Here is a 27614-nt window from a genome sequence, read left to right as displayed (position 1 = left end):
AAACATGGTTCGCGTGACCAGTCATGGGATTCAACTTGTGCAGAGAAGGAATGGGATCAGGAAGACACAGATGTCTTGTGAAACAAGGAAAGGGGCCAAGTTCAAGAGTATTCTGAGGAGAAAGATCTTATTTAGGGGGGGCTGGAGAGATGGCTCAGTGGGTAAGAGCACTGGCTGCTCTCGTAGAGGACCTAGGTTTGGTTCTTAGCACACACACAGCAGCTAACAACCAGTTCTTAACTCCAGTTCCAGGGGATCCAATGCCCTCTTCTGACCCCCACAGGCATTGCATGACACAGGCGAACCTACAAACATGCAGACAATATTCTCATATACATAAAATAAATATGATTTAAAAAATCATATTTAGGAGGATAAAAGACATAAGACAGCCAGGCCGGGTGATACACGCCTTTAATCTCCACACTTGGGAGGCAGAGGCAGGTGGATCTCTATGCAATTGAGTCCAACCTTGTCCACATAGCAAGTTTCAGGCCAGCTGGGGCTACAGGGACACCCTGTCTCAAAAAGACCAGAAAAAAAGACATAAGGCAGCTAGGTAGACATGTGGTTGTGGTCAGAGCATTGGCTATTACAGGGAGGATTTCTTGAGTGGAACTAGTCAGGTGAGGAAGTGGGGAGTGGAGGGAGCCAAAGTTGTGAAGTTACAGCAGTCACAGAATAAGGAGGCTGAACATGGTTGAATTCTTAGCTGATACATTGCAATCACCTAGATTGGGGCAAAAAGACTGAGCTAAGTGCCACCAGAAGATGGGCTAGATCTGTAATGAAGAAAGGTTTTTTATTATTATTTATTATTTTATATGTATGCATGTATTGCCCGCATGTAGGTAAGTGCACCCGTGTCGTGCAATGCCCTCGGAAGTCAGAAGAGGCTCTCAGATCCCCTGGGACTGGAGTTACGGACAGTTGTTAGCTGCCATGTGGGTGCTGGGATTCAAACCTGGGTCTTCTGCAAAAGCAACCAGTGTTCTTAATCACTGAGCCATCTCTCCAGCCCCATGAAGAAAGGTTTTACACTGAGCTGGAAGAGGAGTACTGGTCTAGAAGGATCATGAGAAGCTATACATGCTTGCCCACCTCACCTAACTTCAAGGCAGGTTGTGGGAAAAAGAAATATACCCTGAGCCAAGCTGGTGGCACATGCCTTTAATCCCAGCACTCGGGAAGCAGAGGCAGGCAGATCTCTGTGAGTTCAAGGTTAGCCTGGACTACATAGTGAATTCCAGCTTCAAAAAATAATAATGACTAGGAGAGGGCATGGTGGCCCATGCCTTTAATCCTAGCACTAGGGAGGGAGGGAGGGAGGGAGGGAGGGAGGGAAGGAACGAAGGATACCCTGGAAATGGTTGCTGAGTCATAGTGTCTTCAGGGGAGAATTAAGTTTCAGTGGGTTAAAGAGGCAGATGACATAGCACGTCTCAAATTTTAATGTGTACCCAAACCACTGAGGCTCTTGATAAAAGACAGATTCTGGTCCTGTAGGTCTGGGTTGGGGACCAGAGGTTCTATATTTCTGACTATCTCTGAAGTGATACGGGTGTTGCTGGTCCCCAGACACTTCACTCTGAGTGGCTAAGATACAGACAGTGTATATGTGTGTGTTTGTCTATCTTTGTATGGATGTGTGTGTATATTTGTATATGTACACATATGTGTAGAATCCTGAAGTCAATGTCAGGTGTCTTTCTCTATTGCTTTCCACTTTATTCTTTGAAATAGGGTCTCTCACTAGCTTGTATCTTACCAATTTGGCTAGACTACCTGTCCAGTGAGCCCCAGGGATCCACCCTCCTGTGTCCACCTCTAGCACTGAGATTATAAGCATGCTCCACGGCCACCCTGGTTTTTTGTGTGGGTGCTTGGAATCAAACTCACATACTCATGCTTGCATGGCAAGCATTTTACTAACCAAGTTATCAGTCTCTCTAGCCCCTAGACAGGGGTTGTTGATTGTGGCTCAGGGGTTTCAGAAGGCACAGTGAAAATGGTTTAGAAAGAGAACTTCTAAGCAGACAGAATAGAATAAGTGTGTGTGTGTGTGTGTGTGTGTGTGTGTATGTGTGTGTGTGGAGGAAAGAAAAGGTGTGACTTTCAACATTGTTAGTAGACCTGACCTTGTGGCTGTGGTGCCCAAGATTGTTGTTTTCAAGGACCCTGTCTGTGGTTGAGTTTTTTGGATTTCTAGCTAGGGAGCCTCTGATGGAAGTATTTGCTGAGAAGACTGGCATAAGGAAGAGGAAGGGGACTAAGATGGCTTCCAGATACGTAGACACTGTGATAGGGAGAAGGTAATGTCCGAGGCCATGAGAGTGAGTGAGTGAGAACACCCAAGGAACAGGTGCATGGAGTGTGCAGAATGACAACAGAAGATGGTCTGAATGGAGCCATCTCAGAAACAAGCCAAGGGTTTAGCTGAAGTATATGAGAAAGAAGAGCCACAGAGGTAGGTGATGATGGTGTCAGCAAAGTCAAGGGGTAGTGTTTAAAACATGAACTGGTCAACATCAAGAATATGACAATTTAAAAATACTGATTGAGAAGTAAAAATTAATATTTTTATACATTATATTAGTCAGCTTCCCATCACTGTGACAAACTACCTGAGAAAATCAACTAAGAAGGAGGAAAAGTTTGTTGGCTCACAGTTTTAGAGGTTTCAGTCCATGACCTGCTGGCTCTGTTGCTTTGGGGCCTGTGGTAAGACACAATACCATGGAGGGACGTGTAGTGGAGTAAGACTGCTTACTTTATGCAGAGAGAGAGAGAGAGACAGAGACAGAGAGACAGACAGCTAGAGACACACAGAGAAAGAGACAGAGAGCTTGCTTGCTTGCTATGTAGCCCTGACTGGCCTAGAACTCAACATATAGGGCAGGCTGGTCTTGAGCATGTAACTCTTCTGCTTCTGCTTCCTGAGTGCCAGGATTACAAACATATGCTGCCATCCCAGAACAGTAACCATTTCAGATGAATGATCCAGGAGCATTTAATACATTGACAACCACTACCACTATCTGTTGTTCAACTATCACCTCTATCTAGTTCCGAAGCATTTTCCTCACCCCAAATGGAAAATCATTAAATAGCTTCCCATTCTTCCCTCATCCCATCCCTGCTAACCACTGTCGATTTTATGTCTTTGAATTTCATTGTTTTAGGTACCTCATATAACTGAAATCATATGGTGTTTGTTTATGCATGCCTTCCTTCCTTTTTCTTACCTTCCTTTCCTCCCACCATTTTTTGCAGTGCTGGGGCTTGAACCCAGGGCCTGACATATGTTATGTAGGTTCTCCACCAGTGAGCTCTACTCCCAGCCCTGTCAACGTGACTTTCTTTAACTTTTCATATGTCATCAACTTTCATTCATGTGGTGGCATTTATCAGAATTTATTTTTTAATTTTTACTTACTTTTATTTTATGTGTATTATTTTGCCTGCATGTATGTAAGTGCACCCATGTCATGCAATGCCTGTAGAGGGCGTCAGATCCCCTAGAACTGGACATATTGATGGTTATTAACCACCACATGGGTGCTAGGAACTGAACCCAGGTCCTCTGCAAGAACAGCCACTGCTCCTAACCACTGAGCTATCTCTCCAACCCCAGAATATCTTTTCATAGCTGAAGATATTCTATTGTATCCCACATTGTATTGTAGCCCACATTTTCTTTATGTGGTCATCATTTGGTAGATGTGTGGATGTTTCTGCCATGTAGCTCTTATGAATAGCTTATTATTTCTCCTTCATTCACTAAATCATAGCTCCCTGTCCTCTCTCCTGTTGCTTAGTTTTCAGGCTGGTTTCTGCTTCAAGATCATTATTATATTTGTCGCTCTTGCTGCTTGGAATGCCTTTCTCCTGGATCTCTCTGTGGCTGTGTGATACTCACTCTTGCAGCCTAGATATCATACCGTCAGAGAAGTTGCCGGTGGCCATGTTATAACTGTAGCTGAACTCCCAGTACCTCCTTTTCCAGTACCCTATGGTAGTGTCTTATCGTGAACTTCCATATGTCCCATGAAGAAGAGTGCAGACCATTGGCACCTTTAGTAAGCTACTGTGGCCTATACCCTCTTTTCAAAATATGTTTTGAATGCCTAAAATGTACCAATTATACTAAAAATAGTTACCAAAATATTTTAAAAGCATGATTTAGTAACCCATCTGCTTCTCTGTTAATTCCTGAAATAACAATATCTATTTTCAGATTTAATAATTATCAGAGTGCAGAAGCTATGGTGAGCATAAATGCTATTTTGAGATATTATCAACCACTGGACTAGAAAAGGAAAATATGAGTGATTTCTCGCCTGTATAGAAAAATCGCATGTGCTGCAAAGGGTGCTATAGATTTCTGCCTCAGTTTATAATGGAAGAAACTGCTAACCTTCAGTTAGAGATGTGTGATGAAGATGTATTTTGTTCCTATCCAAATTCATAGATCCTGTGAATTCTGTCCACAAACCTCTTGAAAGTCCCCAGACTCCACATCAAGAATGTATGGCTAGTCCATATTTGTCTAGAACTTGGCCCCTGGAGAGATGGCTCGGCAGTCGAGACCAAGTGTACCGCTCTTGTATTGGACCAAAGTTCAGTTCCCCACACCCATGTTGGGTGGCTCACAACAGGCTTTAACTCTGTAACTCCAGCTCCAGTGGATCTGACTCTGTCTTCTGGTCTCCACAGGCACTGCACTCATGTGCACATACCCATACACAGATGCACACACATACACATAATTAAAACATTAAAAAAATCTTTTTAAAAATCTAGAACTTGCTGCCTTACACACATACACATAATTAAAACATTAAAAAAATCTTTTTAAAAATCTAGAACTTGCTGCCTTAAAAGGTTAATTGTAGTGATGAGGAGGGGTAGAGTCTGCTAGGGAAGGAAGTGCTAGAAGAAAGCTGTCATCTGCAGGCCTCCATGGAACTAGGGTGAGGGATGAGTAGAAGCTTCCTCAAGAGGGATGTGAGCAAAGCAGTGCCTAAGGGACAGTCAGGCATCACCTCAAAGAAGGAAGCAGTTGGTAAGGCTGAAATAAAGATTTATTGAAATAAGGATTTTGTTTCTTACAAAGTAGAGTTCAGTAAACATAGCAAAGTGTGGAGCAGAGATGGCCACCTGTGGAAAGCTCATCCATGGGGGCAGAGGTGAGAGAACACAGAACAATGGGTAGAACCTTTCTTATATTCCAGACAGCAAGCCAGACACTGGCGATACAAAGCTGACAGAGACAAAGATGAGTCACCCATCTTTCAGATGCTTCTAAACCAGATCCTGTTGGCTGACTGTCTGGTTTGGCTGGTCTGATCCATGCACCTCATCAGAGACTCTGAGAGTTGCCACTAAGATGAACACTGGGTATCACTCAAAGATTCAAGGGGGCAGGAAGCTAAGAAAAAGTTTCTTTTTTCTTTCCTCCATTCCTTTTTCCACAGCAAAACATGAGATAAAAAGGTTATATGATAGAGAAAAACATAAAGCCATGCTATGATCAAATAATTCAAACCAGCCAACCATCTAAAAATTAGCTAAGTCTAAAGGATGCATCCTCCACCCTCACTCTAAATTCTTCAGGAACCTTCTAAGACTCCTTGCTGCCAAGTGATCATTCGATGCTATTGCCCTTCAGAACAGTGTTGGCTCAGAGGGATCAAAGGAATAAAGAAAGGACTATATTCTTAGATTCTTCTTTGGGGTGCCAGAGATACCCTGCACCTGGGTCTCTTGCTGTATGTAGCTCTTGGAATGCAGGATTCTGTGGTTCTTTTTTAAAATGCTGCTTTCCTCTCTCCTAGGGGGCTCTTTCACAGAGGCTCAGATTGGGAGCTGTTGCAGGTGGGAGGTGTTGGATGGGCTCACTTCTTCCTTTGATCATATTCTTTTCTGGTAGTGGAATCTGAAAACTCCCTGCCCTGGGCTGAGAGAATGAACTTCTTTTTCCCTGAAGGGAGGCAGCCCCTCCATTGGAGAGGCAGCATGCAGACTGAGGAGATGAAAAGAGAGGTAGGACTGAAGTGGAAATGACCTAGTTAGAGCAAAAAGAGAATGTCAGGGGGCTCACAAGATGGCTCAGCGAGCAAAGGTGCTTGCCACCAACCTCATGACCTGAGTTCAATCCCTGGGTGTCACGTAGGGAAAAGAGAGAATTGATGCACATAGGTTGCCACCTGATTTCCTCACCCATGCCATGGCATGATCACCCACGCACATGCACAATAAATAAATGTATTTTTAAAGAAGAAATAAGTTGCTGGGCATGGTGGCACACGCCTTTGATCCCAGCACTCGGGAGGCAGAGGCAGATGGATTTCTGAGTTCAAGTCAGCCTGGTCTACATAGCGAGCTCCAGGCCAGTTGAGGCTATAGGGTGGCCCTGTCTCAAAAAAGATAAAAAAAAAAAAGCTGTTGGGGCAATCAGGATGGCCTTGGTGGAGACAGGGCCAGGGAGAAAGGGAAATTTTCCAGGGAGCCCCAGTTCAGAAAGGAAGAAAGAGGTGACTTTTTTTAAAGTTTTTTTTTAAAGAGGCCCAGAGAAATGGCTGAGTGGTTAAGAGCACTGGTTGGTCTTCCAGAGAACCCAGGTTCAGTTCCCAGCACCCACATGGAAGCTAACAAACATCTGTAATTCCAGTTCCAGGGACTCTGACCCCCTTTTCTGGGTCTCTATAGGCATTGCATTCATGTGGCCCATTTATATACACAGACAAAGCACTCATATACACAGAATTAATTAATTTTTTAAAGTTTTTAAAAATTAGAAAATATTAATTATGCATAATTTGGGGTTTATTGTAAAAATTTTCATTTATATAGTGTATTTAGATTATATTTCCCCCTATTACCTATTCCCACACATCCCCTCTTCCCAGCTAGTCTCTTGACTACATTTTTTTTGTAAGTACAGGGCTTCGTAAAATTATATTTATTTATTTATGTGTGTGTGTGTGTGTGTGTGTGTGTGTAATGCATGCCATGGTGCATGTGTGGAGGTCAGAGAACTGCAGGAGTCAATTTTAATCTTCCATCATGTGGGCCCCAGGAACCAAACTCGGGTCCTCACGCTTGGCAGCAGCTGTCTTTACCCACCAAGCCATCTTTCCAGCTCTCTCTTTTACTTATACATATTATGACTTTTGTGTGTGTGAACCAATGAGTTTAATTAAGGTTGCTTTCAGGTGCATGGGTAAGGGGTTAGTTATGGGAGCATAGGTAACTTAGCAGTGGGATTAAGTCAAAAGGCAAATGTTTGAAGCCGTTTTCCCACTCTCCCCTCTAGCTACAAGCCCATTGTGGATTTCATCGATGCTCAGTTTGAGGCCTACCTGCAGGAGGAGCTGAAGATTCGGAGAGTGCTGCATTCCTACCATGACTCCCGAATCCATGTCTGCTTGTACTTCATTGCCCCTACAGGGCATTCACTGAAGTCTTTGGACCTAGTGACCATGAAGAAACTGGATAGTAAGGTATGGAGACAGGAGCTGGGGCTGGGCAAGCTGGACTCTCATGTACTGATCTAATACACAGTAGATGTTGGTTTCTAGAAGAAGTTTTGTGGCATTCTGATCCATTCCCTCGTTCCCTTCCATCCCTAAAGATGGTTACTGATCCAGCATCTGTGTTGTATGATTTGTCATCTGGATTCTGTCATCTGTCATTGGGGTCCTGAGCTGTCCTATCCTGATCCTTCTTGGAGAGAAGGATGGATTCAAGCAAGATGACTGTCCAAGTCTAAGGCTGCAAGTTTTGGCAATGAAAAGTTGTTTTTCTTTAGCCCAATATTAACTGGCCTGTGCCAGAATCAGATGTGAAAAGTGGACTTTGAAAGTTATTATTGATAATGTATGTGTGTATTTATATTTGTTGTACATGTGTGCCTATGCATATAGAAGTCAGAGGTCAATCTTGGGTGTTGTTCCTCAGGAACTTTCTACCTTGTTTTTTTGAGACAAGGTTTCTCACTGAAACTTGGGACTTGACAATTAGGCTAGGCTGGGTGACTGACAAGCCCCAGTCATCCTACTGTCTCTGCCTCCTCAATTACAAGTGCTTGACTCTATGCCTAGCATTTTACATGGGTACTGGGGATCAAGTTCAGTCCTGATGTTTGTATAGCAAGCACTTAACTGAGTCATCTTCCAGGCTCAGGTAATTTCTTTTATGATAACATTTGTTAAACTCTCATTATATGCCACCACTAAGCTAAATGCCTTAAATCCACACAACCCTGTGAGATAAACTGTTGTCACCTCCATCTTTTTTTTAAAAACATTTTATTTATTATTTTTATTTTATGTGTATTCATGTATTGCCTGCATGTAGGTAAGTGCACCTGTGTTTTGCAATGCCCAAGGAGGACAGAAGAGGCTGCTGGATCCCCTGGAACTGGAGTTACAGACAGTTGTTAGCTGCAATTGGGTGCTGGGATTCAAACCAGGGTCTTCTACAAGAACAGCCAGTGTCTTAACCATTGAGCCATCTCTCCAGCCCCGTCACCTCCATTTCAAAGAAGAGAAACTGAGGCTCTGAGAGGTTACATAACCATCTTATTGTAATTTAGCTTGCTACTGGTAGTGCCTAGATTAGAACCCTTATTTGTGACACCATTCTGTCTCCATGGCTAAGAAAGATGGCTAAGGTAATCAGGCATTTCCATATTATACAAACTAGTATCTCATACCATACATAAATTAGACAGTAATTCTTTATGTTAAAGGATTATTTGCAATGCAAACTAATATTGGGATGAGAATATAGCTTAATGATAGAGCACTTGACTGGCATGTGCAAGACCCTGGGTTCAGTCCCTAGCACCACAAAAATAAATAAATAAATAAATAAAGTTAAACAAGTTGACCACAGGATTGTTTAAAAAGTCTAATTACTACCATCTTTCCCCCTAACATTTGATGTGTGTCACACACTGTGATAAGTACTTAATGTGTTATTTTGTCCTTCTCTGTGTGTGTGTGTCTGTGTCTATGTGTCTCTATGTGTGTGGTGTTGTGTGTGTGTATGCATGTTTGAATGTGTGGGGGCACATAATACGTGGGTATGCATACATGAGAGCGATGGTGAATATGGAGGCCTGAGGTTGATATCAGAAATCATCATTGGTCATTGCTCTTCCATCTTATGCAACGAGGCAGAGTCCCTCAGTGAAACTCAGAACTAGCTGATATGGCTAGTCTCAGTAACCATCTTGCTCTGGGGATCCTGTCTCTGCCTTCCAAGGCTGAATTACAGGTGGGCCACCCTACACATTCAGCATTCAAATGGGTTCTAGGGGTCCAAATTTCAGTCCTCATACTTACACAGTAAGTGCTTAATTACTGAGCCATCTCCCCAGCCTTATTTTATCCCTCTAATAAGCTCTGTATCTTGATGCTGTTATCATTCCCATTTTACATATGAGTTAACTGAGACACAGAGCTCGCTCAAGGTCAGACAGCTTGTAATGGATCTGGGATTTGGACTAATTTCTAACTGCAAGATATTTTATCATACAAAATTCCAATTTACATGTAGTCATTTGGTAGCATATCCACTATAAAAACTGAATGTTGGGAGCTGGAGCGATGGCTCAGTGGTTAAGAACACTGACTGTTCTTGCAGAAGACCCAGGTTCAAATCCCAGCACCCACATGGCAGCTAACAACTGTCCATAATTCCAGTTCCAGGGGATCCGACAGTCTCTTCTGTCCTCCGCAGGCATTGCATGACACGGGTGCACTTACCTACATGCAGGCAATACACACATACACATAAAATAAAAATAAATAAAATATTTTTTAAAAACTGAATGTCAGCGATAATCAGAATAGGAGCAATTTTTCCATTTTTGCAGTAATGAGATCACTGCTCATGAATAATAGGCTGCTCTTGAAGCATCACCATGGCCAGCATGCCCCTGTGTAGGGCAGCAGTGAGCCATGTGGTGGGCAGTCCAGTGGGTGGGCTGCATTAAGTAACACAGCTTTTGGCATATGTTTATTGTGTACCAATGAGAACTTGGCAAAAAAAAAAAGACAAAGAGAATTGGCTTTGCCTGATGTTCCACCTTGGCAAAGACTCTGATCTCTTGATCCCCCAAAGTCTTTATGTGATCTATCTGAAAGGTCTAGTCTTTGACCAGCATCCAAAGCTCTGTCTGGTATGAGCATTTAGAGGACTCCTAACCTGCAAAAGAGATAGGACTTCTTCATTTTTAGAGCTCCCAGACCCTCCTTTCAGGACCTAGAGCCTGAGCTCCATTCATGCAACCCCATTGGAATCTGCTTGCAAGAACAACTATGTTCTTCATAGGAACCTGAGCATAGGAACCTTAGCTGTGCTCTGTCTCCCAAACCATGCACTCATAAATTTCTTTACCTTTGACAAGAAAAGCCTTCCCTTTTCATGGAGGGATTTTAAGGATCAAAGTTCAGGTAGGTTGGACTTTGGGGTGGCACTAGGCCTTTCTCCTGCTATTTGAAATTGAACATTTATGCTTGCTTTCTTTACCAAAAAATAAACCATAAGAGTAAATTATTATAACTCTTTGTGTGTGTAAAACGGGAAGGAGATTAGGACACAGACTCATGTAGCCCAGACTGGCCTCAAACCCACTATGTAGCTGAGAATGACCATGAACTGATCTTTCTGCCATCACTTCCCGAGTACTGAGATTACAGGTGTGCACCACTATGCATGCTTTTATGTGGTGCTGGGGATCAAACCCAGGGACTTGTATATGCTAGGCAAGCACGCTACCAACTGAGCTGCATCCCCAGCCCCAGTATAACTCTTTTGCATAGGTCTCCCATCAAATTCGTAACAGGGGGTCTTCTGTACTTAACAGGTAAGAGAGTCAGGTGTTCATCCTTGCTGAGTTCTGTCCCTACTTCCTTTCCCTGCCATCTCCCATGTGAATCTTTGTCACACCTGGCTTAGGCTAACCTAGACTGGATGAGTTGGGACAACTTACCAAGGAGTATCCACCTGTCACTTTGCCAACCACAGATTGTCAGCTGTCATCTTTCTTCTCTGAATCACCCCAGCAGTGACCTTGATTCCAAGATATCATGCTGCTCATCAACTGAGAATCTGAACTGGTAGATAGCTCATGGTTAATACTACAGCCTTAAGAATAAGATTAACATTGAGGCCCAGCATGGTGGCACACACCTTTAATCCCAGCACTTGGGATGCAGAGGCAGGTGGATCTCTGTGAGTTTGAGGCCAGTCTGGTCTACATAGCAAGTTCCAGGTAAGCTGGGACTACAGGGAGACTCCCTTGTCTCAAAAAGACCAGAAAATTAAAAAAATTAAAAAATGAACATTGATTTGAATCCAGGTTCTACTTAGCTGTCCTGTAGCACTGGACAAGTTACTTAACCTCTGTGTGGTTCAGTTTCACATTGGTAAAATAGTAGTAATAATACCTTCTGGGAAAGTTAGTGTTAAGATTAATTATGTTAAGCCATATAGGGTACTTGGTTCTGTGCTCAGCACATAGTATGTATTAATCATATTTTTTTAAAGAATTATTTTATGTGTAGGAGTGTATTGCCTGCATGTGTGTAAGTGCACCTGTGTTGTCCAATGCCTATAGAGGTCAGAGGAAGGCACAAGATCCCCTGGAACTGGAGTTACAGACAGTTGTTAGCTGACATGTAGGTGCTAGGAAGCGAACCTAGGTCTTCTGCAAGAGCAGCCAGTGCTCTTAACTACTGAACCATCTCTCCAGCCCTAACTATTTTTTAATACTTATTTTTATTATTTTTTATTGTATGTGTGTGTGTTTGTGGGGGGGTATGTACATGCGAGTATAGGTACCTGCAGAAGTCAGAAACATTGACTCCCTTGGAGCTAGAGTTACAGGCAGTTGTGAGCTGTCTGACATGGGTGCTAGGAACTGAACTCTGGTCTGTAAGATCAGTACATGCTCTTAACCACTGAGCAATCTCTCCAGCCCAAAGACTTTTAAATTTTTGATTATGTTTATGTGTGTGTTTGGATGTGAATACGTACAGTACATTTGAGTGCAGGTGACCTTGGAGGCCAAAAGAAGGCATCACATGGATCCTCTGGATCTGGAGTTACAGATGGTTGTGAGGCACCTGATGTGGGTGCTGGGAACCCAGTTGAGCAGTATGCATTCCTAACCACTGAGCCATCACACCAGCCTCATTATTGTTTATTATATTGTTTTTTGGCTAGAGGTGGTCAGTGTTAGACAAGTGGACCAAGCTGCCTACTCTAGGAACTGGTGGGAGTCCGAAGCCATGCAGGTATCAGTTGCCAGTTACCAACAGTGATCCCACTTTGTTCCTTCTTTCCCTAGGTGAACATCATCCCCATCATTGCCAAATCAGATGCCATTTCTAAGAGTGAGCTATCAAAGTTCAAGATCAAAATCACCAGCGAACTTGTGAGCAATGGGGTCCAGATCTATCAGTTCCCCACAGATGATGAATCCGTGGCAGAGATCAACGGAACCATGAACGTGAGTGGGAGTACAAGGTTCAACTTTCTAGTCATGTACCCTTATGATCCATCTTTGACACAGCAGCAGTAAAGTACCATCATCAGCCTTCTTAGTCATCAGCCTTCTTGACTCTTGATTACCGGAGTCTCAAGTATTGGTGACAGAGGATCTAAAACCAAAATAGCTCCTGTTTTCAATGATGGCTGTTAGAAAGCCTCAGAGACAAAGATTAGTAACCAGCGAAAGAGAAAGGCTGATCCCAGGCTGTGTGTGTAGAGCAGAGAATTCAGACCTCTCCTTCAACCCTCTCTCTCTCTCTCTCTCTCTGTGTGTGTGTGTGTGTGTGTGTGTGTGTGTGTGTATGTGCGTGTGTGTTATTCACATGTGTGGATACACGCATGTGCATGTATACGAGAGGGTGTGTAAAAGCACGAGGTTGATGTCTGGTGTCTTTCTTGATCACTAGTCTACATTGTGTTTATTGAGGCAGGGTCTCAAACAGAAATTGGAACTCACTAATACCTGGTAGTTTACCTAGCTATCTTGCTCTGGGGATTGCCTGTTTCTATCCCTTGAGCACTGTATTACAGGAAGCTACCCCACCTGGCCAACTTTTATGTGGATGCTGGGGATCCAAACCCCAGTCTTCAAGATTGCCAGGAAAGCACTTTATCCACTGTGCCACCTCTCCAGGCCTCAACCCACCTTTTTTTTTAACTTTTTAAAATTTTTTATTTTTTTATTTTATGTGTATGCGCGTATTGCCTGCATGTAGGTAAGTGCACCCATGTCATGCAGTGCCTGCGGAGGTCAAAAGAGGCTGTTGGATCCCCTGGTACTGGAGTTACAGAGAGTCGTTAGCTGCCATGTGGGTGCTGGGATTTGAACCCCGGTCTTCTGCAAGAACAGCCAGTGTTCTTAACCGCTGAGCCATCTCTCCAGCCCCTCAGCCTACCTTCTTAAGGCCCCTCAGATCTAAGCCAAGCAGCTTCTGTGACAGGATGGCAAGAAAGGCAAACCATCTTTGTCTCTGACCCCTAAACAATGCCAAGATAATGGGTGCAGCAAAAGAAAGAGAAGCTGAAAAAGTTGGCTGGCCTCAGAGACTCAGGGGTGGATGGGCTGTTGTCAGAGAGTCAAGCCCTGTCATAACAATGAGAAATAGCCTCCAATTTTTGTCAGCAGCTACAGTGATGTTATTTTTAAGTATCAGGACTATGCTTTGCTTTATTAAGTGTGAATGAATTTTTAAAAAGGAGTCCTCTTTTCTCTCCTCCCCCCACCTTCCCCCCACTAGAGGAATGAGTAATAAAGAAGGCAGAGAGTCAAACACTCCTCCTGCTTCTTTACAATGTGTTGATGCTGTTGCTGTGAAAGCTTCAATGTTGTGATTTCCAGGAGACAGCTAATAGCTTTCAGAAAGCCTCTGCTTCGGGAACAGATTTCTTTTTCTCTATTGAGAGGCATCAGTTTTTCCTAATGACATAATGCCTGGGGACAGCCAAACGCAGGAAAGCCTTATAATGAAAGCCATTTTTAGAAAACTTTTCCTGCTGCTGGGTGCCCTCTATCATTACACCATCAGCTGCCACCTCTTGTGAATTGGCCAACAAATTAGCATAGCTGGGCAGCAAGTCACTGTCTCATCTGATGTCCTGCCCATCAGCCAGCCCACCCAAAATAGGTTTGTTAGTGGAAGTTCTCCATTGTCTTTGACAAGTCTGGCTCAAGGATAAGGCCTTGTGGTAGGTGGAGCTATGGCCTCTGTGATCTGCTATGGGCATGGACAGAAATTTAAAAGCTATTAGTGCTGTCCTTTCCAGGAATCAGAAAATTTTGATGGAAATAAGGTTCTGTTTTGATGAGGAAGCTGGAAAAGGTGCTCAGTCTGTAGAAAAAATGGGGACCTAGAAGGAAGCACTCTCTGGGTGATGCTGGCACCAATGTCTGGAAGCATCTAGTCACTTAGGTCCCTGTAGACATCTTCCAGACTGATTCCCTGAGTCATAGAGCAGTGTTCAGTTCAGTCTTGTGGCTTGCTTTGCTAAGAACAAATAGAAAGTATGATTTTTTTTTCTGCAATCTGAAGGTGTCCTACCAAACTGTCACGGCATTGTGGGTTAGACATGACAACCATCCTCTCTCTTCTCAGCTTAGCTATGGCCTCCTAGGACAGCTGAGTTAGAATCTTCCCATATTTTGAAGCAGTAGTTCTCCACCATGCTATTATGACTGTAAGGAGATTATGAACCCGTCGTTAGAGCCCAAAGTTTGTCAGTGTTTCACTTTGAACAACTAAACTTGAAGCTGGATGCACGTCTGTGATCCCAGCACTGGGGCAAGAGGATGACAAGTTTGAGGCCATCCTGGGCCTTGTTTATAAAGACTTTGTTGCCAAGAAAACAAAAATTAAATCTGGTAGATTTAGCCTTATCCCTCTAAGTAGTATTGCTCACTATTCATTACCCTGCATTCCCCCATACTCTTTTGAATGGGAAGGGAAGAGACATGGTGCCTGAGAGCTAGTATACCTGGAACTAGACATGTCTGTGGGAAGGGCTGTGGGAATCCTCGGTGTCCCATATACTGTATTGGGGAACAGGAGAAATCACTGCTATAACAAACACGGTGCTGCTTAGCCTACCTGCCACCACTACAACTGTGTCAAAAGTCTCCAGAGTGTCCAGACAAACCATGATCTATGCAGTGGCATTGTGGAGGGCAAGTTGGGTGCTATGAATACTGGGTACTGGCCTTTTGATCCTGGATTTGATCCAGCCCTGCCCACCCCCTAGCAAGCTGTAGTGGGAACTAGAAGAAGGAGAAATTTCTTCCCTCAGCAGAGAAGGCTATCAGCTGCCTTGTTACTTCCAACAAGGGATTTTCATGGACAATCATGCTCAGTCTCACCATTAGCATTTAGATGGGTCTAGATGGCTTCAGATCGAGGGGGCAGGAGAGGGGGCAGGAGAGGGGGCAGGAGAGGGAGAGATCTTGTTGCATGCTGCTTTCAACCCATGCTCTGATCTAAATTCTCAAAATTGCTACCGTGTTTTAATTAATTAATTAATTAATTAATTTTGAGACAGGGCCTCACTGTGTAGCCCAGGCTGGCTTTGAACTCATGACCTTCCTGCTTCAGCTTCACAGTTGCTGGGATTGTAGGCCTGAGCTACCATACCCGGCATATTGTTTAAATGTAATGTTGTTAGCTGGCCGTGGTGGCACAGGCATTTAGTCCCAGCACTCGGGAGGCAGAGGCAGGTGGGTCTCTATGAGTTCCAGGCCAGCCTGGTCTACATAGTGAGTTCCAGGACAGCTGGGGTTACAGGGAGATCCTGTCTCAAAAAGACCAAAAAAAATGCAATGTTGTTGGTCCAGTATGGTGGCACACACTTATAATCCCAATATCTGGGATGGAGAGGCAAGAAGATCAGAAGTTAAGGTCATCTTCAGCAACATAGTGAGTAGGAGGACATTCTGGACTACATGAAACCCTGTATCCAAAAAAAAAATAAATTTATTGTTGTTCTTTGAACAGAAAAACAGAGACTAAAGAACAGGGCCAGTTAACTTGACTATGTTCAATTGATTGACCATTTGTGAGGCACTGGACTTGATTCCCACAAAGACATCATATCTCTGCCCAGTGAGAAGAGCACAGGGCTGGCAAGTTGGATCACAGGGAGGTCCACAGGCACAAGGCCATATCTTCCCCCAATACTTGGAATGGAAACAATGGTACTTCCAATGTTTCCATTTACTTTGGTGGGACTCACCAGTGATAGACTTGCATGACTTAGGTGATTGTCTTGTTCAGCCACTAGTGGAAGCCTGAAATGGGAACAAACAGAACCAGCCGCACAACTGGGAAGCATTGTGCACCCTGGGAGGAAGCCAGGGCCAGGGCCACCTAGCATACATTGTTAGACAAGGTCCTGATAGAATTTCACCCCCCCCCAAAAAAAACTCTTATAATGGCCCAAGTGTAGTAGATGTGATTAAACAAGAATAAAATAAGTCATGCCTGTTGGATCATCAAACAACTTTAAAATGGACAGAGGTTAATTTAAGGTAGACATGAGACCATAAAGGTCTATGATTTGAATATAGTGCCTGCAAATTTAAGTATTGCTTATGTGACAATATTAGGAGATGGGGTCTTTCAGGGCCTGGAGGCTGAGGCAGGAGAATCACAATTTTAAGACCTGCTTGGACTACAGAATGAATTCAAAGCCAGCCTGGACAACTTAGTGAGAGTTCAAATTTAGCCTAGTCTACATTGCAAGTTCCAGACCACCTGGGCTACATAGTGAGACCTTGTCTCAAAAAAGGAAAAGAGAGAAAGAGAGAGAGAGAGAGAGAGAGAGAGAGAGAGAGAGAGAGAGAACTGGGCATATATAGCTCAGTGGCAGAGCACTTTCCTAGCATGTTCAAGGCCCTGAGTTCAATTCTTAATATTGATTTTGAAAAAGAAGAGGAGCTGGAGAGATGACTTAGCAGTTAAGAGCACATACTGTTCTTCCAGGGGACCTCAGTTTGGTTCCCAGCACCTTCATCAGGTAGCTCACTACCACCTGTAACCCTAGCTCTAGGGCATTCAACACCCTCTTCTGGCCTCTGGGGGTACCTTTACTCATATGTATATATACCAACACACACACACACACACACACACACACACACACAATTAAAAATAAAATGAAATTTTTTCTAAAGACTAAAGACAGGCATGGTACACACACCTTTAATCCCAGCACTTGGGAGGTAGAAGTAGGCTGATCTCTGTGAATTCAAGGCCATCCTGGTCTACGTAGCAATTTCCAGGCCAGCTTGGTCTACATAGCAAGTTCCAGGTCAACCAGGGCTACATAGTGAGACCCTGTCTGAAAAAAAAAAAAGAGACAGAGAGAGAGATGGGGCCTTTAGTGGGTGGTTAGGCCATAAGGTCTGTTCACTCACTAATGAGATTAAGGGCCTTTATAAAAGATGTTTCATGCAGTATTTAGCTAGCTTGATTGTCCACCATAGCAAGAAGGTCTTCTTCATCAGACATCCACATGTGCCATTACCTTGAGCTTAAATTTCTAGCCTCCAGAACTGTGAGATGTCCATTTCTGTTCTGTATAAATTACTCAGCCTCAGGTGTTTTCTTATAGCTGTACAAAATGGATTAAGTAATGAATCTCAGACCAGACTCCCAAGACAAGCTTGAGGCTGTTATGGGAATGCTCTGTGTCTGGGAGATCTGTCTTTGGGTCCCTCATCAGAGATCTAGGTAGAGTCATACTGGCTTCTTTTAGCAGCCTGTCCATCATGTGCCAGCAGAGACCCTGCCTTGCAGCTATCAGAGTCTCTCCCTTGAAGCCACATGTATGAATTGTCATCTATTAAGCCTTCTGCAGGACCTAAGTAAGTAGGGGAGAAAGTTTGGTCTCAATTTGGGATATCATGGATAGGATCTGGTAGTGTGATTGGAGGGTTAATACTTCTCTCTCCAGCTTGACTCCATCCTGATTGTCATAGTCATGTAACTCTCAAGAGCAGTAGGGTCAGAATTTGCTCCCAGTGATTCCCTACCTGTTGTGGTTAGCTGGCTTCCACTAGATAATATTTAGCCAGGACACAGAATGTAGACCACCCTAGGTGGCTGGAGAAGGCTGCCAGCTGAAGTGTGGTGGCCTCACTGCATCCTTTGAAGGCCTGGGCATGGATGTTTGGGACCTGCATGACTCATTTAAGCTCTGTAGCCCAGCTCCCTCTGATCATGAATAAGATTTATATTTGTGGCCCTCAGAAATGATCTGCTTGCATATACTTTCCAGAACTGTCTTTGAGGATAGTTACAAAGGAGTGTCTGTGGGAGGTCTTTCAAGGCCTTGGAATTCAGTTTGGTGGGGGCTATGTGTTTGAGAGTGGGCAGGGAACTGGAGGAATCAAATGACAGCAGTTTGAGGAAGAGAGGAAACAAGTGACCCTGTCATTCTCACAATGTCCCTTGATGATAAAAATAAGAGGCCTGCCGGGCGTGGTGGTGCACGCCTTTAATCCCAGCACTTGGGAGGCAGAGGCAGGCGGATCTTTTTGAGTTTGAGGCCAGCCTGGTTCCAGGACAGCTGGGGCTACAAGGAGACCCTGTCTCAAAGAAGACCAAAAAAAAGAGGCCTAAGGGAAGACTGACATTTCCAATGCCTTTATTTCTTGTGCTTTTTTCCTCCTTTCTTCTTGAGCCCAGAGAAGTGCCTCCTACTTCACATGCCATCCTCCCCCATCACTTAGAACTGAAAGCCCAGGATGCCAGATGATACAGTATGGTTTTCTTTCTCACTCCTCCTTCAGTCTAGCCCTCTGCAGTCACTGCCCCTCTTCTCTCCTGCAAGCATCCAGCTTATGCCTCTATTTGAACATCTCCTGTTTTCCCCTTCCCTTCCATAGCCCCGCCACCTCCATTCGAGGAGCATTTATTAACTACCTACTATTTACCCTTGGTCAATATTGTCTAATAGGATTTCAAGTATGTAATTTAGGCTTCTCCCAACAAGACTATAAACTCCCAGAGGGCAAGAGAGTGTGCCTTCTACTGCTTTCAGTTTCTTATAGCATACCATCAGGGCTTGTGGGTGAAGACTTGGTGACTTGCCCTCTAGGCTCAAGGGGTCAGTATGAGCTCTTGTCTGGGGAAGAAGAGAACAAAGACAGCCAAGGTCAGTGGTGTCAGGCCATGCTCTCATACTCTAGGAAGGGAACAGTGATGCCAGAGTCTACATACACCCCCCCTTCTCATGCTCACCCATCTCTCTTCCCTTCTCAGCAATTACAGCTAGTGAATATAGCTCTCTAGTCCATGTTTGCTTGTTTCTATTCTTATTTTCCTCTGTCCCTGTGTATTCGATCATGTCATTGTTTTATGTTACTATGAATTCTACAATAGAGATGTTAAGATTAGGCCTCTTGCTGGGTGCCATGGACACAGGCCTTTAATCCCAGCACTCAGGAGGCAGAGGCAGGTGAGTCTCTGTGAGGTCAAGGCCAGCCTGGTCTACATAGCAAGTTCCAGGCCAACTAGGGCTACAGGGAGACCCTGTCTCTCAAAAAATAAAAACGAAAAAAACAAAACAAAAGAGAAAAAGAAAGACTAGGGCTCTTAGTACAGCATGGGTGTGGAGCTCTGGAGCTTAATCAGTGCCTCTCAATGCTGCTGAATGGCATTACAGAGGGAGGGTCCAAAGACCTGGAAGTGAGCAGCAGTTGCATCATGGGGATGCTCGGTGCCTTTCCTCCTGAGTTCTGAATGTTTGTTTGCTTCTGTTCCAGGCCCACCTGCCGTTCGCCGTGGTTGGCAGTACAGAAGAAGTGAAGATAGGGAACAAGATGATGAGAGTGCGGCAGTATCCTTGGGGGACAGTGCAGGGTGAGTCTTCTATAGACAGACTGCACTCCCTCCAGCTACCATATGACAAGACCCTAGTTTGTCCTCAGCCTCTACTCTCTCAGATTTGGTCTCAAACAGCCATAGGGGTCACAAGCAGACAAACTCTAGCCCCATGCCTGGATTCTCTGTTGTGCAGGCTCCTTTTGATTCTAGTGGATAAAGTACTCCTCTGTAATGTCCCCCATTCTTGCCCCCCCAAAATGGCAAATGAACTTGGCACAAGGTAGAGACAACTATATAAGCATGCATGTGTGGCTGCCCAAGGGCACTAAGAGATTTACAAGACTGTTCACAGCAGAGTTGTGACAAATGTGTAATGACATATCGGTACAAATGACCAGGCACCCATAAAAATAGATGGATCTATTACAAAATAGTCATATAATGGAATCTCATATAGATGTGAAATGAGTGAATTAGTTACATCTCCATGAATGAATCTCAGAAAAACAATGCTGAACTTTTTTTTAAAAAAAAAGCACACAAGAATACATATGATAGGGAATTCCAAAAGTAGGCAAAAATAACAAGATACATATTTTTAGAAATTCATGCATGAGTGATAAAACCATTTTTAAAATATAAATGAGGCCTGGCATGATGGCCCATGCCTTTAATCTCAGCACTTTGGAGGCAGAGGCAGGCAGATCTCTGTAAGATCAAAGTCAGCGTGGTCTACACAGGGAGTTCCAGGTCAGATAGCTAAAAAAAAAAAAACAAAAACAAACAACAAAAACAAAAAAAATCTAAACAAAAAAAATGGGGACTGGGAGGATGCCCTTGCAGAGGACCTGAGTTCACTTCCTAACACCCATGTCAGGCATGTCACAGCTGCCTATAACTCCAGCTGCAGGGGATCTGACACCCTCTTCTGGCCTCTGTGGGCACTTGAAGATACCCACACACATACATGTGTGCACACACACACAAACAAAAATAAAATACATCTTTTAAAAAATGGGGCTGGTGAGATGACTCAGGAGGTAAAGGTGCTTCCCACTAAAACTAATGACCTGAGTTCGATCCCAGAAAGCACACAGTGAAAGAAGTGTACTGACTTTCACAAGTTTTCCTCTGACCTCCACACATGTGCCATGTCACTCGTGCATGTGCACATAAATACACACAGTAGATAAATTAAAATGTAATAAAATCTTTTTAAAAATCGAATGATAAATCCAAGAATAAGGATAGTGGTTAAGTTTCATTGATAGAGGAAGCAGGGGATAGAGAGGGGTATAAGACTAGAAAGTGGTCAGTAGGGGCTTCCAAGGTGTGGGAAATATTTAACTTGGGTTGTGGAGACTTCTTTACATTGCACATACACATTTTGTGTTCTCTTTTGTATATATGATTATGTCATAATTTTAAAAGAATCAGATAATATTGTCTCTATACTCATGACAGTTCCTTTTGTGTTCTGCCTCATGCATGCTATGCTTGGCCTTGTCAGTGTAGTAGGTAAGACAAGGCCAAAGACATTGCATGGACAGGAGTCTTGAGTCTTGAGTCTATAGCAATAAACTGGGCCATGGCTGTCAGGTTCTCTATAAATTCATCCCAATCTTAGGCAAATAGATGAAAGTGGGCAGCAGGCAGGGTGGTACACATCTATAACCCCAGTATAGATGGGGAGGCTGACATGAGAGGCATGTGAGTTCAAAGGCAATTTAGCTGCCCAGGGACCATATGACCTTATCTCAAGAAAAAAAAAAAGACAATGAAGGAGAGTGGATAGGGAGTCATTCCCCTCACATACAAAGCCTGGCATGATTCAAGGCACAGCAAAAACCCACTGAAAATGACTGGATTTCTTTCTCTCTCTTTATTGAAATGCTGGGGATGGGATACAAGGTCTCATGCATGCTAATGCTAGGCAAGCACTCCACCACTCAGCTATATCCCCAGTTTCTCTTTGTTACAGTGCTAGAAACCGAACCTAGGCCTCATACATGCTAAGGAAACACTGTCTCATTGAGCTACATTCCCCATCTGAGTGTTCCATAACTAAGATAAGACTGGTTGTCAGGGCTGTGGTAAGTTTTGCTCTTCTCTGCCATTTGGGGCTAGGAATCTTACACTTCTGGACCAACTGTCATATCTTTGGAATAAGTTTGTGGCTTAAGAGACAGGAACCTGAGGTGGGAGGAGACAAGCCAGCACAGTGGTTCCAATGACTTCCTTCCTCCAACTTGGACTACCCTGCTCTTAATCTAAACCAGTTTTTTTGAGTCTCTCTTGTACTTGAGTTGACTATTCTTTTTGAATGTGGAAGAAGTTGACTATTCCTTGGGAAGGCTACAGAGGCTTTAGAATCATTCCTTCTATTTTTTTTTTCCATTTGAGACAGGGTCTCATGTAGCCCAGGTTGGCCTTGGACTCACTATGTAGGTGAAGCTAGACTTGAACTCCTGATCCTCCTGCCTCCACCTCTCTAGTGATGGAATGACACATGTGCACCACCATGCCTGGCTCTGGAATCATCCCTTCTAACCAGGGATCACTGTCTAGCATTGGAGAAGCAGATTGCATGTAGCTTGTTTTTTTTTTTTATTAGTTGTTCTATGACAACAGGTAGGATTCATTTGTGAATGCAATGGACCTTAAAGAGAGAAGGTATATGGGCCACTTTGAGCTTTGGAAAAATATTTCTGATGATCACATCTAACCACCTATGATGGTGCAACTATGCCCAACTCTGTCATTCCATACCCCCTCCTGTTTCCATTGTCTTATCCCACACTCTGTGATACAGAATCTGGGATGGCTTTTCTGCTCATCTCAGACATCACCATCCACCCCTCTAACACAGTGGAGCCCGGCCTGGAGACACCTTGACAGAGCCCTGCTTGCAACATTGCCCTGGCCAAAAAGCTACTTTGCTATGACTTACTCCACATCTCTCTCATTCTTGTCTACTACCCAAAATGTAGCCTTTTGCCCACACTCCATTGAAGCTAAAATAAATAGTACCCACTTTCTCCTGCTTATCATTACTTCTGTCAAGCCATTACTCACCTTTTGCAAAACACTTCCTTAGAAGCTTCTACCACCCACATGGGCCACACCTGAAGTCCACCCTTCCTTGTCCCTGTCATCCGTTGTTATTCTAGTTCTTTCTCCTTGCTCTTTGGAGATTCACTGACTTGGTCATACATGGTCTTTGCCTCTCCCCTACATTATCCAGGTTTGAAGCCTAACTGCAACTTACTAGCTTTGTAACTTTGCCTAGACTCCTGGAGACCTTGTAAGGGTTATGTTTCATAATCTGCCTGACAAATTCTACTCTTCCTTCCAGAATCATCCAAAAAGTTTTCTCTTTGGGTAAGCCTACACTCTTCCAGGAGTTTTGTGGGTCTCCCTCTTCTGGGCTTTCATTGCATCTCAATCATATCTCCATTTTTGTAACTTTGGCATTGTGTTATCCTGGTCTCCCACTAAGCTACAAGTTCTTAAAAGCATACTGCCAAATCTTCATTTCTGAATTTCCCGGGCTACATGCAATATTGAGAACAAAGATTCTACAAATATTTATTGGGTGGATGGACAAATGGATGTGCATGTGTTGTCATCCACAAAGCAGCAGAGAGCAGATGCCCCTGTGAAGGTCTATTTGGTCAATTTGTGTTGAGGTGCTACTAAAAGTTCTTAGATATTTTTACAGTATTACCGTTTTTAGAAAATGGAATTAAGAGCTAAATTTGTAGGCTCTATGTATACAGGCTGCAAGGCAATGTCACTGTTAGACATTTTACTTCTCACTTCATCCATTTCTGCTTCTGCTGGCCTTCCTTTCAATGCCCCAACCCCTACTATACAGTTGATAACGAGGCCCACTGCGACTTTGTGAAACTTCGGGAGATGCTGATTCGGGTCAACATGGAGGATCTGCGGGAGCAGACCCACACCCGGCACTATGAACTGTACCGTCGCTGTAAGCTGGAGGAGATGGGCTTCAAGGACACCGACCCTGACAGCAAACCCTTCAGGTACCACTCCCACTGGGCCAGCCTGGGCCAGCTCAGAAAGCATTGCCCTGGAGAATTGTCAGGGGAGGAGAGGCATGGGGGCTAACTAGAGGGACAAGGGTAACTGTTTACCAGTTCTGCCTAGCTGTTCCCTCTCTGGGTCTGCACAACTGCCAAGACAGCTTGCCACCCTTGCTTAGAAGAGCATGGGCTAAAGGGGGCCCATAGAGGTGCTCGGCTGATCTCTCACTGTTCCCCTCCCCCTGCACCATACACAGCTGCTCTAGTCAGTCATTCAGAGACCCTGAGCTGAGACTTTTTCCACAAGGTGGCATTTAGCAATTACCCTCTCTCTGCCCCCACATTCTTCATCTGGCTCCTGGTAATCAGACGGGTTTCCAGTCTATTCTTTCCCCTCCTGCCTTTTCTCAAGACCAGATAGGAAATGTCAGGCATAGTAGTATATGCTTATAATCTCAGCACTTAAAGACTGAAGTAGAAGGATTGCCAGGATTTCAAGGCCAGCCTGGGCTACCTAGCAAGTATCAGAGTAGCCAAGGTTATATAGCATGATCATGTCTTCCCCCCGCAAAAAAATAAATAAATAAGAAAAAGAAATGCAATAGGAAGGCTAAGTAGGGATGTGACTTGGTGGTAGAGTCCTTTCATAAGCATGCTCAGGCCCTGAGTTCATCCCCAGCACCAAATGGGGATGGGCGGGGATAAAAAAAAAAAGGTGACCAGGAAGCAGTCACCTTGAGGTGACTCTTTATTCACCATCTTTGCATTTCAGTGAGAGGTTTGTTTTGACCACTGAAAATGGAATACTCTCTTGGTATATTTCTCATATCAGAATCTAAGATGCTTTTCATTATGCAGATGGGAGGGATAGACCAAGTAGAAGCATCTGATCTATATATACAATACTTGTCATAAGCCCTGCATTTTAAATTACCATGTGGTGCCCTTTACTGTGGCTCCATTTGCTTTTAGGAAATTTCAGACATCCATGAGCAAGCAGAGGGGATATCTGCAGGAGGAGAAGGCTTTCAAATGGCCTCTGGGACCCCACGGATCCTGCTCACAGCAGAAAGCTGGCCTAGGACACTGCACAAGCAGTCCTTTGAGGATAGCTCCTTTAGGAGTGCCAGCCTCCCATTCTCTATGCACAGTAGTGTCAGGGTCCAGAGCTACTGGGCTGGGGGAAAGCAAGCTTCTCTTTTCAGTGCGAGTTCCTTGGTTGTTTCCTTCACCTCACAGCTTTCATCTGCATGGTGAAGGAGGAAGCATGGCTCTAGCTGGCCAGTCCGTCCTGGCCTTTCCTCCTTTGCTCCATCATGAATGCCTCTATTTCTGCATCTTCACTCCTCCGCCGGTCCCTGTCTGCCTTGTCTGTTATCATTCCCACCTAACGAAACTCTCTCTTAGCCCTACTCTTTTTGCCAGCTCCTCCCCTGTCAAGAGGTTTGTCTCTGAGAGGATGGAAAAACAGTTCTGTATCTTTTGTTCCTCTTCCTCCTCTCTCACTTACTTCCTCAACCCAGTACAGTCTGGCTTCTGCCCCAGCTCTCCACAGAAGGGCTATTCTCCGAGGCTCAGAGCTGCTCTCAACGTGAAACATTACTCTCCACTGGCTCTCTTGAGATACCCTCTGTCTTTGGCCTGGCCTGGCTTTCTCCCTCCCTCTGTCTCTTTATTCCTTCTCAATTTCACTTACAGGTTCATTTTCTGCAGCTTTCTCTTTTAAGTGTTGGTGCTCCCTTTGGATTCCTTCCATGGGTCTCTCTGCTCTTTCACTCTCCACTCCAGTCTCTTTGCTCTGGTTCTTCCTATTCTCAGAGTCCTAATTACCACCCAGAAATTGATGAGTCCCAAGCTCAAATTTTACTTTTCCACTCTGAATCCATTGATGCAACTGCATACTAGACATTTCCACTTAAGCATCTCACAGAGGCCCAATGTGAAGCTCTAGTGGTTGACCATCTAGTTCACCTTCTTCCTTTCCCTCCTTCTCTAAGAGTCCTGATTCATGGTTCCACCATCCACCTGGTGATCCAAGCCAGAATCAGCTTTTTTGAGTTTATTAAGGATTTTTTGAGTTTATTAAGCAGTAGGGTTAAGAGAAAGAAAGACGCTAGGAAGAAAGTAAGATATACTCAAGAATGTTGGATGTGGGCTTCTCTGTGGAGAGATGATCACAATCAGCTTTGTTTTCTCCTAAGTTATGGGAGTTCTGCTGCCCTTATTGTTCCTCCAGCTCTCTCTATTCCCTACGAGTCCCTAACATGGAGTTCTTGTCACTAATTACTTGGAGTATTGGAAAGTTTCCTTCATGGAATAGCCTGTGGTCTTTCTTGAGGTCTTACTGGACCCAGTCAATCCTCCTGCTGAGAACCACGTAGTGTATACATGTCCACTTCTTTAGCGTAGCATCCACTGCCTGTCCACTTCTAAACTCAGGAGCCTCTCCTCCCACTATTCCCTGGTTTACACGATACCTTCAGCCCTGTTCAGTTATGGCTGCCTCCCCAGGAACACCACACTCTCTCCACTTGTGTCTTCCCATGCATTGCTCTCTTTGGAGCACATTTCTTCTGTTTTAACTCCTACTTTTAAAACAATAAGTGCAGGCCAGGGCCAAGGACCTTAGTCCAAGCATCTCCAATTAGACCTTAAATTCCTTTAGGATACACATGGTGGCTGTGGACTCTAGATGCTGAGTGACTAGCATCTGGACATTTCACTCCATATTGTGCATGTGGTAAAATCTCAGCAAGTGTTTGATGAAGTGGTAAATTGATGTGATCAGTTTCAGAACCAGGGCTTAGCAGCACAGTACAGTGCGAGGAAGGGCCCAAACGAAAAGACAGGAGACCCAGATTCAGGTTCCAGCTCTATCTTTAACTAGGTGTACAACCTTGAGTGAATCACTTCGCCTCTATGGGCCCCAGTTTCCTCATCTGTAAAACAAGAGTAGAATTAGATTTCCAGAAGGTGTCCAGTTCACCAGGGCTCCTCTGACCTCCTCCAATAACCCTGTGTGTACTGCTGTTGTGTGCCAAGCCAGCTGCCCCCCACTTTGTAGTTCTTTTTTTACATATCTCTGTTAGAATTAAGGAACAGAGGATGAGGGAATTCAAAGAGGATGGTTAGGGCCAGTTTTCATTGACCAGGAGCCTCCCTGAAGGCAGAGGAAATTAACCTGACTGCATTTGCAGCTTACAGGAGACATATGAGGCGAAAAGGAATGAGTTCCTAGGGGAGCTCCAGAAAAAAGAAGAGGAGATGAGGCAGATGTTCGTCCAGAGAGTCAAAGAGAAGGAAGCTGAGCTCAAGGAGGCAGAGAAAGAGGTAAATGTGAACCTGGAGGTCAGGCAGGGAGGGAGTGTAACTTAGAAGAGGGCTCGGCCTTGAGAGAGCAGCTAGAGGTGGGGGCACTTAGAGCCTCAGGCAGGACTGGGGTGTATCTTGGCTGGGCAGAGTCTCCTGACATCTGTTATCTTGACCTTCATTCCCTTGGGCCAGGACATTTTCTCATACTCTAGAGCCATCCACCGTGGTAGCTATTAGCTCCAGGTGGCTATATAAATAATTATGTATAATTAACATATATATTAAAAATATCAATTTGAATTAAGTAATTTATTTATTTAGACTGTTAGACAAAGTGTCAATATGTAGCCTAGGCTGGCCTGGAACTCACTGT

The 27614-nt window shown here is 44.2% G+C and overlaps 1 protein-coding gene across 6 annotated transcripts in view; it reads left to right on the top strand.

Annotated features, from left to right (window-relative positions):
* The window catches only part of Septin6 (septin 6), a 77700-nt gene that overhangs the window by 35242 nt on the left and 14844 nt on the right, over positions 1-27614 (top strand). For all 6 annotated transcript variants that reach the window (XM_008844066.1, XM_029568969.1, XM_029568974.1 and 3 more), the window contains exons 4-8: positions 7319-7505; positions 12365-12526; positions 19823-19919; positions 23761-23929; positions 27127-27259. In XM_008844066.1, the coding sequence (XP_008842288.1) occupies positions 7319-7505; positions 12365-12526; positions 19823-19919; positions 23761-23929; positions 27127-27259 (748 nt within the window). The remainder of the gene's footprint in view (positions 1-7318; positions 7506-12364; positions 12527-19822; positions 19920-23760; positions 23930-27126; positions 27260-27614) is intronic.

The sequence above is a fragment of the Nannospalax galili genome, unplaced genomic scaffold (assembly GCF_000622305.1).
Source record: "Nannospalax galili isolate Female #2095 unplaced genomic scaffold, S.galili_v1.0 scaffold311, whole genome shotgun sequence".
Taxonomy (NCBI): Eukaryota; Metazoa; Chordata; class Mammalia; order Rodentia; family Spalacidae; genus Nannospalax; species Nannospalax galili.
The sequence above is the reverse complement of the archived record's forward strand: the minus strand, read 5'-3'. Positions and strand labels throughout refer to the sequence as shown.